Genomic DNA, 12,724 nt, shown 5'->3' on the forward strand with positions numbered 1-12,724 from the left:
GCCTTTTGAAAAACTCTGTTCCCAGAGGCAGTGGGCACTATTGTGCCCTGGTGTTGAGGAGGACAGTGACAGCACATTGCAGGTGTTGCCATGGAGGTGTTGGAAGAGAGACAGTGAGGCTGGATGAGAACTTCGCTTCAGTGGGAATCTCATGCTCTGACAAAGTGTTATAGGAGATAGTTACGTAGTAACAGTGTCCTGAGTAGAAGAAAATTATTTTCGTGGATTTAAACATTTATCTTCCTTTGAAGAATTTGGGCTTAGCCGGATGGAACCTCCCCAGAAAGCAATTACCAGACTGTTTTTCCTGCTCTTATTCAGTTTCCCAGAAGGAAGTCGTATTCTCTTCTGAAGACAAGCCCCAGGCCTGGCACCAGAAAGTAGCCTGAGCTAGTGGCCATAAACTTAACTACTTGGAAGCATTTCAAAACGCTGTACCATTTTTTGTTATTAATTTGAGGTTTTTGGACCCCCCCCCCCCCCCAGAGCAGTGGTTCTTAAACTTTTTGGTTTCCGGGCCCCTTTATCATAAAAATTATTGAGAACATCAGAGACCTTTTATGGGGTATATCTATCAATATTTGCCAAATTAGAAATTAAAACAGAAAAATTTAAAACACACGAATACACAAGCCCACATGTCATTAACTGTCAGAGTGATAGAGCCATCACATGTCCTGTAGCTTTTGAAAAACTCTGCTGTATCCTTGATGGAGAATAAGTGAAAAAGCAATTAACACTGTAGCATTACTATAAAAGTAGCTTTAAGTCTGTGGACCCCCTGAGAGTGTCTAGGGAAAGCCCAGGGATTCTTAGACCACACTTTGAGAACTGTTGCTCTTAGTGGTCTATGAATAGAATTCAGGAGACTTGACATCCTAGAGGGGGAAAAAATTATATCTTCACTAATTTCCAACAGAAACTTATTACTTCATCTCATTTCCAATGTAGGCATAAACCACAGCAATATCAGGAGTGCCTGTGACATTGTTACCAATAGAAATCACAGATATGTTCATAGTATATCAGGTTATGGAGTTATCTTAAAAATAACTTATGCTTATAGCTACTTTGAAATTATGGTAGTTATTAGACCTGCTGCTAGATCCTGTTAATGAATTAATAAAAGGCACCCATATTAATATTTTATAATTTAAAATTAATTTGATTAACATATTCAATATAATCTATTTCTTTTGCAATCCTGTATCTTGTATGTTTAAGAACATTATTTTGAGAAGAGGTCGGTGGCACACAAAAAGTTAAGAACTCTTCAGTATTTCAAAGACCGTAGAAGGACTCCAGTCTGTTGTCCTCACGGAAATGTCTCCTAGGCATTGGTTAGGATCCTACTGATAATACCGAGATCCTGAAAGGTCAGCAAGGAAGTGTGCTGTAGTTGGGTAAATCCACTGTTGACAAGCAGTATGTGGCTGACACTTCATTCTCAGTTATTCCAATGCAGACTTCAGAATTGGACTCCCCAGCAGGGAATTAGATATTTGCCCACTGGTTTGAGGGGTAATCCATCTTATTTTTTCTTAGAGAATCAGAAATAGTCTGTTGGCTTAGAAAGCTTGTTCCACTTGGATTATGGCATTATGAGATCTTGTCTGAAATGCTCTGCAACCAATTCTGAATTGTCAACACTTATGAATGAGTGTGGGATGCTCAAAAGGATTCTAAATTAAATAGCCCAAACTAAGAAATAAATGAATAAAATTGAGGCTATTCTTTTCACTTGTTGGAATAAGCTCATTGGCATTTTTCCGGAGCAGTTTGAGAGTCAGAAGTAGAAAGTGTTTCTGAAGGGACGTAGTCCTGATCTTTGGATCATGTGGTTCATTTTTATTCTTCTTGGATAGTCTCTGAAATGTAACCCCTTTGAAGATGTCACAATGATGTTATAAAGCAGGGCACTGCTTTAGGAATCAATGATTTTAGTTCTTGTTCTGCCTTTAATTAGCTGTGGTATCTTAGGAGAATACCTCAGCCTCTTGATCTCAGTGTCCTTGTTAACTGCTACAGAGCTTCTCCAGCTCAAATATTCTATGACAACTAGAAATTTGGAATATATTCATTGATTGAAATTTACTGAACACCTACTATGAGCCAAATCTTATATTAGGCACTGGGAACTCAACAGAGAACAGTGCATGGTCCCTGCCCTCAAGTAGTCTAGAGTCTAGGGTTTAACCAGCAAACAGAATTTATGTAGAACACACTTTCTAGACAAAATATTAGAAATTCATGGTGAATTCTGTGAAGACTGTCAGTGCACATTCATATAACATCAAAAGTGTCACTTTTGGTATTAATTGGAACCTAGGAAAAAGTGGTCTCTGATTAATGAGCTTTCATGCACCTATCCAGCCTTTATCAATGTCCTAAAATGTATGAGACATTATGAGAGACAGTGAATCACAGGCTCACTACCCTGAAGAAGCGCATAGGGCAAAAAGATACAAACAACCAATTAAGGTGATAAGGCTATGATGGTATACGTACAAAGGTATTTTTGCATGTACAGAGGAAGGCACACCTGACCCAATCAGATATTGGTTGTAGGAGGTTAGGGAATGTTCCTTAGAGGAGTTGGCATAAATAACTGGACCTTGTGGGTTGAGTTGCAGTTTGTAAGGTAGAGAAGTGAGAGAATTTCAGTGTGATCATGGTTTGGGATCTAGTCTGATACATCAGTCCATTTCAAATTTTGAATGTCTGGGCTGGGGAGATATCATCTTTTAAATGCCTTGATGTAATATTGAAAACACTGATAAGGGGGTTTGGGTTTTTCATTTTGCTTTTGGATGTAACCTCTCATTTGTAACTTTTTCTTTAATGTTTATGTGTATGTTTTTAGAAAAAACACCCAGGTTAATGCCTGATAAAGGAAGCATGTATTACCCACGGGTACAACATTATCGAGAACTACTTGACTCATTGCCAATGGATGCCTATACCCATGGCTGCATTTTACATCCTGAGCTAACTGTGGACTCCATGATCCCAGCTTATGCAACCACACGGATTCGCAGTATGTAACAATCTTAAAGACTTGGAATTTTGTCTCAAAGTTCTTTTAATTCATTTTTGAGACTGGGCATATCTCATGAAGACTTGGGGACAGTGTTGTGTTGTTAAGTTTGCTTCATGGATGTTCATGTTACAGATCAATCCATGCACCAGTCAGATTAATCTGTGCTTCATCTGTTCAGCTGGACACTTATTGTCTATAGGAACTGATTTTCCAGCTCTTGGCCTTGAGGGCCAAGCTTGAGTAAAACTCAAGAATAGCCTGTGGAAAAGTAAAGAACATAACATGTTCTCATAGAAGATGGACTAAGAATCATGAAATCTGGAATCTGCTGGGGATTATGGGTAACTGAGTTCACATTTCTGGTCCTTAATTTTTGCTTCATTATGTGAGGGAGCTGGACTACAGGCTGTCCAACCATTTGTCTACCTCTAAATTCAGCGATTTGAGATTTATTAAGATTGAATTGTGATATTCAACCCTCTCCTTTTCTGAGGACAGAGTATGGTCAGTGCTTGGGATGTGGAAGAGAAAGTGTGTTCTATGGCACAGGTACCTGGGATAGGAAAGTAAGGGAAGGTGGCCGTGGTCAGACTCGGGGGGTGTTTGACGAGGAACACTCAAACCCAGATCTTCTAATTCTAGAAACGACATTCTTTCCATTACATCGTCTCTCACCTTTATAATCCTCCTATGCTGTTTTTCTTTCCTTTTGATTCTTCTCCTTCTCTCGTCTTCCATCCCCGCCCTCCTTCTCCCCTTCCCGCTTTACCTTCTTGTTCCTCCTTCTCTTCACAAGTACTCATATGATGTGAAACGGGTGGTCTCAATATAATTCCATCACCTGGAGTTAATATTTTTTTTTTAAAATCAGGCTTTTTTTCTTCTCGTCGTATAGAAGTCCATTAACAAAACTTGAAAGGTATTGAAAGGTAGAACCACCACTGTGCACTGAGCTCTTCCGACGTGCTGGGCCTCGTTCTAAGTGCTTTCCTGGATGTCTCACATTTAATCCTTAGCCTATGCAGCAGATACTCTGATAGTTCCATTTTGAGTCTGAGGAAACTGAGGCACAGAGAGGGTAAGTCTAAGGCAGAGACAGGGCATAAACCCCAGAGCTCATGCTCTTACCATGGAGTTTCCTAGCTTCCCCTTGTTTCTTGTCTAGAAGGGAGGAAATAATTTCCTATTTTAAAAATGATTTTATTATCAGGCCAAATTGGTAACACAGAATCTGAACTGAAAAAACTTGCTGAAGAAAACCCAGATTTACAAGAGGCATACATCGCAAAACAGAAGCGACTTAAAGTAAGTAAACGAGGCTGTCCGCCATTGACATCCACTGTTTGTATTAAATGTTCTACTTTTGGTAAAGTTTCACTATTTCTAGAACATCTCTTAAATATTTGCAAATCACCAGTGCACATTACCTTTGGCTTACGCTGTGCTTTTAGGAAGAATTTTTCTTTCTTAGATTTGATATTCAAACCTAATGACAGTTGCTTGAAAGGCAGATATTGCTCATGCTGATTGCCGAGGCAAGTTGTAAAATGAAAAAGCAAGTTCATGATACATACTAGGCATCTGTCATTTCAGGTTTTCTGCCACTTTAAGGCCTAGCTAGACCTTTAGGACTTTAATACCAATAGGGCAGGCAATTGGCAAGTTTGTTCTTCTATTATACTCCCCTCCCTTCTCTCATTTTTTTTTCTTCTTACATTTCACCCATTTCTTCCACCTCCAACCCCCACCTCTGGCAACCACCAATCTGTTCTCTATGAGCTTGGTTTTTGTTTTGTTGGTGGTGGTGTTTTTAGATTCCACATATAACAGAGATCCTACAGTATATGTCTTTGACCTATTTCACTTAGCATAATTCCCTCGAGGTCTATTTTTGTTGGTGCAAATGGTAAAACTTCATTATTTTTTATGGTTGAATAATATTCCATTGTGTATATATTACCACATCTATTCATTCATCCATCGATGGACACTTAAGTCTTGGATATTGTAAATGAACCTGCAACGAACATGGGAGTGCATATATCTTTTTGAGTTAGTGTTTTCATATTCTTTGGGTAAATACCCAGAAGTGGCATTGCTGGATCATATGGTGGTTCTATTTGTAATTTTTTGAGGAACCTCAATACTGTTTTCCATTGTGGCTGCACCAGTTTACATTCCAACTAGTAGTGCGTGATTGTTCCCTTTTCTCCACATCTTTGCCAACACTTATTTCTTGCCTTTTTGATCATAGCCCTTCTAACAGCTGTGAGGTGATATCTCATTGTGGTTTTGATTTGCATTTCCCTGATAAGTGATGTTGAGCATCCTTTTATGTACCTGTTGGCCATCTATATGTCTTCTATATGTCTTCGATTCAGATCCTCTGCACATTTTAAAATCAGATTGTTGTTTTGCTATTGTGTTGTAGGAGTTCTTTATATATTTTGGATGCTGTTAGCCCCTTATCAGATACATAATTTGGAAGTATTTTCTCCTATTTAATAGGCTGCCTTTTCATTTTGTTTTTGGTTTCCTCTGTCATGCAGAAACTTTTTAGTTTGATGTAGTCCCCCTTGTTTACTTTTGCTTTTGTTGCTTTTGTTTTTGGTGTCAGATTAAAAAATTGTTGCCAAGACCTACATCATGAAACTTACCACTTCTGTTTTCTTCTAGGAGCTTTATGGTTTTAGGTCTTATGTTCAAGTCTTTAATCCATTTTGAGTTAATTCATTCTGACTTGTCTGCCTCCTAAGGAGCAGGGCTTTGCTTCGTCTGTTACAGTCAGCCTTTCTCTTTCTGGTGATTCTTTCCTCAGGGCCCAAGAACACACACAGGCTTCACCCATATTAAAAATGTAGCAAATATCAACACTCCTCACCCTCCTCAACTTCCCATTTTCCTTTATCTTATCTTAGCTAAGTGAGCTGCTTAAAAGAAATGCCTGCACACACAGCGCTCCTTACTTTCCACTTTGGTCTTTAACTCACTGCATTCAGGTTTCTTCCTCAGGCCTGACCCTTCAGTTTTTCATTCCTCGAAAGTTGCTGAAGTTCCATTCATTCATTGGGGGTTGAAAGGAGTCTCTTTGTGCCCCTTGCATTCTTGGCCATTGCTGGTCATCTGGTCCCACAGGAGTTGCCAGTAGACCAGTGGGTCTGGCCCATGGAGTATTCTCACAGCCAGAGCATTTTCCCTCAGGTTTGCTTTGGCGTTAACATTATTCTCTATCTCCTCATTGCCTTGGATAAAGAGGCTCCAACTCTAGAAGAGTTTATATCTGCTTTGCTCTGTATTGATTGTTTTTTGCAGGCATAAGTAACCTATTTAGTTATTTTTGCTAATTAGTCAAAGCTGCTTGACCATGACAATGTCAAATATTTGAAGAAAATTCTTGATGAATTGGAGAAAGTCTTGGATCAGGTTGAAACTGAGTTGCAAAGAAGAAATGAAGAAACCCCAGGTAGGTTCTCATTTGTGTGTGTGTGTGTGTGTGTGTGTGTGTGTGTGTGTGTGTGTGTGTGTGTTTTCATTCTCTTTTGCTGGATACCAGGCATATTTATGGTAATATTCTAAGAAAACATTCTGTAGTCTGTTTTTTATTATTTTTATTCACGGGCAGTTTAAATTATCATGGCAACAATAATACCGAACTCAGCAAAACCCAGGTGTCTAATGGTAACCCAATCTGTGTCTATGTGAAATGTAACTGGTGGAGGATTTTTCTGCACAATTTAAAGTTATGGTTGAGAGGTTCCTACTTAGCCTGTTTGACACATTTGTAATTACAGTAGTTCATTTGGTTGAATAACCTGAGTAATTGCTTGAAAGCTCCTTCTAGTTTTTTTCCCTAGGCAGGGAGAATACTTCCAGTCTAAAGTATAAAATGGCTGGGCTGTGTATATCTGCAGGCTGGCTGGTGAGCATCCCAATATTGTACCTGTGAACCTAACTGCACTATCCAGCCATTGCCTAGGTGCATGCACATGGACCATTTGTGCTATTCTAATTGGCAACAAAGTTGAAGACTGTGTTACATGAAACTTGTTTCACAGTAGGAACTTTCTTTTGCTTTACATAAGTAACTAGGAGCAGCAATCACTGAGTGACATTTCAGGCCCAATTTTATGGATTTTCCTAAAGCTCACCTGCTGTTTTCCTAAGCTAAGAGGAAAGATCTGTTGACTCCTCTGGCTTGGAGGTTCTCAACTCCTCAAAATCCTTTTCAATATCAAAGACCAACTTTGAGCTCAGGTGGCTCCAGTCTCACCCAGGGATAGGTGACGGACATATCAAGCAGATCTCCCTTAGCTTGCGCTACACTGGCATGGACTTTGTCTTAGGATAAAATTACTCACTGAGTATGATTGTCAAGAAAATGTACCATGGTCTTCATCATTTGCTGTACTCAAACTTGCCCTCAGGACCGAGACAAAAGATGCCAGCTAGAGTCTATCTGTATAGCTCTTGCCCCTAATTCTCCATGTCCCTCTCTCTGATTAGAAGAGGGCCGCCAGCCTTGGCTCTGCGGAGAATCCTTCACCCTGGCGGACGTCTCTCTTGCTGTCACATTGCATCGACTGAAGTTCCTGGGGTTTGCGAGGAGAAACTGGGGAAATGGAAAGCGACCAAACTTGGAAACCTATTACGAACGTGTCTTGAAGAGAAAAACATTTAACAAGGTTTTAGGACATGTCAACAATATATTAATCTCTGCAGTGCTGCCAACAGCATTCCGGGTGGCCAAGAAAAGGGCCCCAAAAGTTCTTGGCACTACCCTTGTGGTTGGTTTGCTTGCAGGGATGGGATATTTTGCCTTTACGCTTTTCAGAAAGAGACTTGGCAGCATGATATTAGCACTGAGACCCAGACCAAATTATTTCTAGTCTTATAGGGATCTAGTGGTGGCCACTCGTCCAGCCATTCAACTAGACCCTTGTATACTCTTCCAGGCCCAGGGAAGAATGACCCTAGGCAATTAGTAAAAAGTATAATTTACTTTACTCTTTGGGTAGTTTTGTGGGGAGAGGAGGTAATGAAAATGTTTTTGTGGGCTGGTAACTTTGAAATTACTTATTTGCAAACCTGAACTAATCCATCCTTAAAACACGTGCAAGGTCAAGATACAAATGTGCTGACAGAGAATTAGACCTTTAACTCAGAATGCCAGTTCAAGTTCTGAATTATTTTTTGGGAGGAGTTTCTTACTATGAGCAGACGGTAATAATCTGTGATTGCCCATATCTCTTCATCTGAGACGATCTGGATGTGCTGAGTGTTGAGCAGTTAGCAACATTTTCCACTGGAATTCAGAAATCATCTTTGTTTCACAACCTGGGTTCAGACAGCAGTGGGGCACAACAGTGCTTCACATGATCATTGTTAGATCCAGGCAGAAATAAGAGAGACAAAGGGAACAGGGAGAGGGAAAAGAGGGAAAATGAAGTCTATATAGTGGAGAGCAGTAGAAGGCAACCTCCAGGTGCCTCCAATGCCACTCATGGCCGCCTGTCTCCTTAGTAAGCATTAGACTACTTGTGGCCACTGCCCACATATCCTCCTATACTTAAGACCTTGGAAAGAGGACTGGGGAGTTACTGGTGGGAGTGGACTGGAGAAAATTCTGGGCTTTACACTTACAGCACCTCATCCAGCCTTAGTATTAATTTTAAATGCATATGAATCACACTCATTGTTTTAATAAGATTAGCTGCTTATATACTTGGGTGTGAAATGCCCACTGGAACATGTCTGCCTAGCATTTACATAAAAATCTTAAGTGCTGTAAAATGGTTCCTTTCCTTTCCTCATAGTTCCCCAATTGGATGGTGCCTGTGAACTATCACTCCTTTGGACTTTTGTGTCCAGTCACTGGGGGTCTTGGCTTCTACAGCCCTTTTTAGCACACAAATGGAAGTCAGGTGAATATCCCAGCTAATCACTAACATGGCATGTGGCTGGGAAGTGGGTATTTTAATGATCTGGAAGTATTAAATATGCCCATTCTGTATATGAAGAGGCTGGTGTGTTAAAAAAAAAACACAAAAACGTTGCCTAGACCTTGCATCTGTTTATTGTCATTAACAAGGCCTTAAAAGGTTAAAGAGAAAGAGAAAGGTCTAGTCTTAGCCCATGGAAATTAATTTAGGGGAAATGAAATAAGTTGATAGTGATGTCCACTTATATTCATTTATGTATGTCTAGGCATTTCAGAGGGTACCTCAGTCCCTCTGGAGGGACAATCCCAGTGTGTCCCATGAACAACCATGGAACTGCATCATACAGTTTGTGCTCAGGAAAAAATGTTCATGGTGACAGGAAGATACAGTTTCCCTGGAGCTGGCCTGAGGGAGTTGGGGGATAGTTTTAGATCTCTGGCTGGAAGCATGTATAGAGAATGATGAGCTGAGGTTCCAGCAAACAACAAAAGCTTATTTGGATTGCCTCAGATTGGCTATGCAAAACAGCCAAAGAATGTACTGACTTTTTCATTAACAGGAAACAGTCATACTTAGGAAATGACTTTTTGATGGTAAAATGAGTCTATAATTCCATTTCATGAATCAGTTGTTTTAGAAAATCTTGAAATGGATATTCCTTGTTTACAAAAATTAATAACATCTCAGTGTAAACTCAATACAACAATAATTAACAGACTGGCAGCTTTTCTAATGTCTTAATATTGCCCCTCAGTGCATTGTCATAGAGACTGGCTGGATTTGTTTATTGCTGGCACATTCCAATTCATATTCCGAAAAGAGCCACAAAACTGATTATTTAGTAGCTCATCGTGTTTCAGAGATCTTTATATCACCCTGTTAGAAGCCAGAATTCAGACAGGAAGAGAACAAAATTGGATTTTTATAAAAATCTACAAAAGGTATTTACCTATGGAAAGGTTGTTGATTAAGAATAAAGATTAGAAGCCCAGTGCTGGCTTTTCTTAAATATTATTACTGAGTCAGAGAAAGTCTACCAGGAAGTTTAATCTTCTGATATAGTTTCATTGGAAATATGCTTGTGTCAATATTAAAGATGATACATCATAGTGATTTCACTTGTTTCATGGATACCCTTGCGTTTAGACTTAGAAAATGTTTGGGGTCATAATGCCCACTAGATGTCGCTGTTCACACAGTGGTCTGAGATTGGGCATTAGGTTCAGCAAGCTTTCTAAAATAGCTCAAGTGAAGATAAATATTAATGACCTTAGTTTCTGAAATGAGGGCATCTTGATCAGATCATTCGTCTGTAAAAAAGCTTGAGGCACATGTAGTATTGATTTCTAATGCTTTGGAAGGGATAACAGTATCACACAAGGTCAGGCTAAACATATACTGTTAGCAAAATAAGCACTTTTGTCTATTTTTTTCACGATCATTGGTGACTGACCAGTGTGCTCCTCACTTTTCAAGGTTTGTATAAATATCAAAATTATAAAAATGCCTGAGGTACTAAATTTAGGTTGACTATGTATGACTTAATACATAAATACTATTTTATTGTTATTGCAATTACATGCCTTTTGAATCGATTTCCCTTAATTGCAGATAGTTGTAAATGTTTGCTTGATTTTTAGTGATTATTGACACCAGAATTGTAGATATTTTGGTGTTGTTGAATGTAATAGATCAAGTTACTATTCTGCCTGTAAGATCAATAAAAGTAAATGGATAATCAATATGAACTCTCTACAAGTATTAATTTTATAATCTTTTTAAAGAAAAACAGATTTCATTTAAAATCAAAGCATACTGTGGTAATTGGAAAGAATAAAATATGCAGAAGTTAGATATTAAAGATATTTAGCTACAGGATGCCATATTTTCCTTATAATAATTACTGACTCACGATTTATTTAAATACACACAATTTTATCATTAAAATGAGTGGCAGCTTAAAGAATAACATATTGCTGTGGGGTGCCTGGGTGGCACAGTCAGTTAAACGTCCAACTCTTGATTTTTGGCTCAGGTCATAATCATCATGATCTCAGGGTCATGAGATTGAGCCCCATGTGGGGCTGCACACTCAGTGCAGTTGGCTTGAGTTTCTCTCTCCACCTGCCCCACTGTGCTCTCTCTCTCTCTCTCTCTCCCCCCCGTAAATAAATAAATAAATCTTAAAAAAAAAAGAATAACATGTTGCTCTTGATCATTAAAGAGGTTCTTTTGCAGCTACCTAACGGGATAGGCATGAAAATGACAAATACCAAGAAAATACTGTTTTTTCAAAATAGTTTTGTTATATGTTCACTTGGTTTCAAAGATTACTTTTATGATATTTATGTATATTTTTCATATAGCTAATTCTTTTTTGTTGAGTTTTAGATTATGAATATTCAACTTACCATCCATATTTCTAGACTTGGCCATTATTCTAATCATCAAATAGAAACTGAATGCTATTTTTGTCTGACAATGAGCAAAGCAAATGAGAACCTAATTGACTTTATTTTCCCTGCATTTGCAAGCAAAACAAAAAGCAACAATATTGAATACCCATGGAAAGTCAAGTGATATATAATTCTGTTGTCTACTCAGAAAAGGGAAAAACACCACAGTAAAGACACAAAAGTCAAATTAATGCAATGAATAAATTAGTATTTAGTCATACCTTTCATATTGTTTATGCCAAATATTTCACTGATTTATATTGTTATTCTTTACGTATTCATATCAGAATGTCTTGATTTTCTAATTTACCACAACACTTGTGTTTTACTAGGTAGGGTAGAAGATTCCAAACCAAGTAAGGAAGTACAATTTTTAGAGTGAGGATAACAGTTTTAATTATGTATTACATTGTGATAATGGAGAGTGGGAGAGAGAAAGAAAACCCACTTCATGGGTTAGAAGAGTAGTGCATTGAGGAAAGCAGTATGTTGTATTACTTAATCTGAGTTGAGCCCTGGAATTTTGTCTTAGGAGGGAGGAAAGACTGACATATGGGTCACAAGGCAGCAGGGTAGAGCAGGCTCTGAGGTATAAAACAACAAGGCCATGTGGAGCTTGAGAAAAAAACATACTTATAATGGGCCCTGATATACTCTGATTCCAGTAGGTGATGTATCTCATCATAAAGCTCCTTTGGGAAGGTTAGATGTTTATGTCTTCAGTCTTGCACTATATGTTTATATATTGGCTCCTGGATTACAAGGTGCTGTCTTTAAACTCCCCTATTAAGAGAAATCAATAGTATGGATGAAAATATAAAGATGTTATTGAAATGTAATGCAAAAGATCATGTTTTTATGCTAACAGAAATATTCACATCCATATACATAAGTTAATTCCTAATCATATAGGTAATTTTTCAGGCATATGGCTAGTATGTATACCTTTTTATATCATCAGATTAAGCTGTCTTTTGAATTTAAGAATCTGATATTCAACAAAGTCACTTACAAACATCAGATACACATAATAAAAATATGATATACTTTTAGCAATTCCACACAAGCTCAATGAATAAAAAAGTAAATATTTACATTGAAAAACTGATATGAACTAAAAATTATTAGCATTAAAAGCAGAGGTGGCTATGTTGTAAAATGGCCACAAATTCTGCTCCTTTCCTTGCAACGTGATGTTACAAATCCTCTTGTCAGAAATAGTATCCTCAGAACATGACTATATTAGTCACCTCACCCAGAAAGGAACTTACCAGAGATATTAGACATCA

The 12,724-nt window shown here is 38.3% G+C and overlaps 1 protein-coding gene across 4 annotated transcripts in view; it reads left to right on the plus strand.

The window, feature by feature from the left end:
- Positions 1-10,721, plus strand: part of GDAP1 (ganglioside induced differentiation associated protein 1) — a 44,276-nt gene extending 33,555 nt beyond the window's left edge. For all 4 annotated transcript variants that reach the window (XM_027621701.2, XM_027621693.1, XM_027621692.1 and 1 more), the window contains exons 3-6: positions 2,864-3,037; positions 4,251-4,345; positions 6,389-6,503; positions 7,544-10,721. In XM_027621701.2, coding sequence (XP_027477502.1) covers positions 2,881-3,037; positions 4,251-4,345; positions 6,389-6,503; positions 7,544-7,926 — 750 coding nt within the window. In that variant the 5' untranslated portion in view covers positions 2,864-2,880 and the 3' untranslated portion in view covers positions 7,927-10,721. The remainder of the gene's footprint in view (positions 1-2,863; positions 3,038-4,250; positions 4,346-6,388; positions 6,504-7,543) is intronic.
- Positions 10,722-12,724: the final 2,003 nt, after the last annotated feature.

This window comes from Zalophus californianus, chromosome 4 (genome assembly GCF_009762305.2).
Source record: "Zalophus californianus isolate mZalCal1 chromosome 4, mZalCal1.pri.v2, whole genome shotgun sequence".
NCBI classification, from domain to species: domain Eukaryota; kingdom Metazoa; phylum Chordata; class Mammalia; order Carnivora; family Otariidae; genus Zalophus; species Zalophus californianus.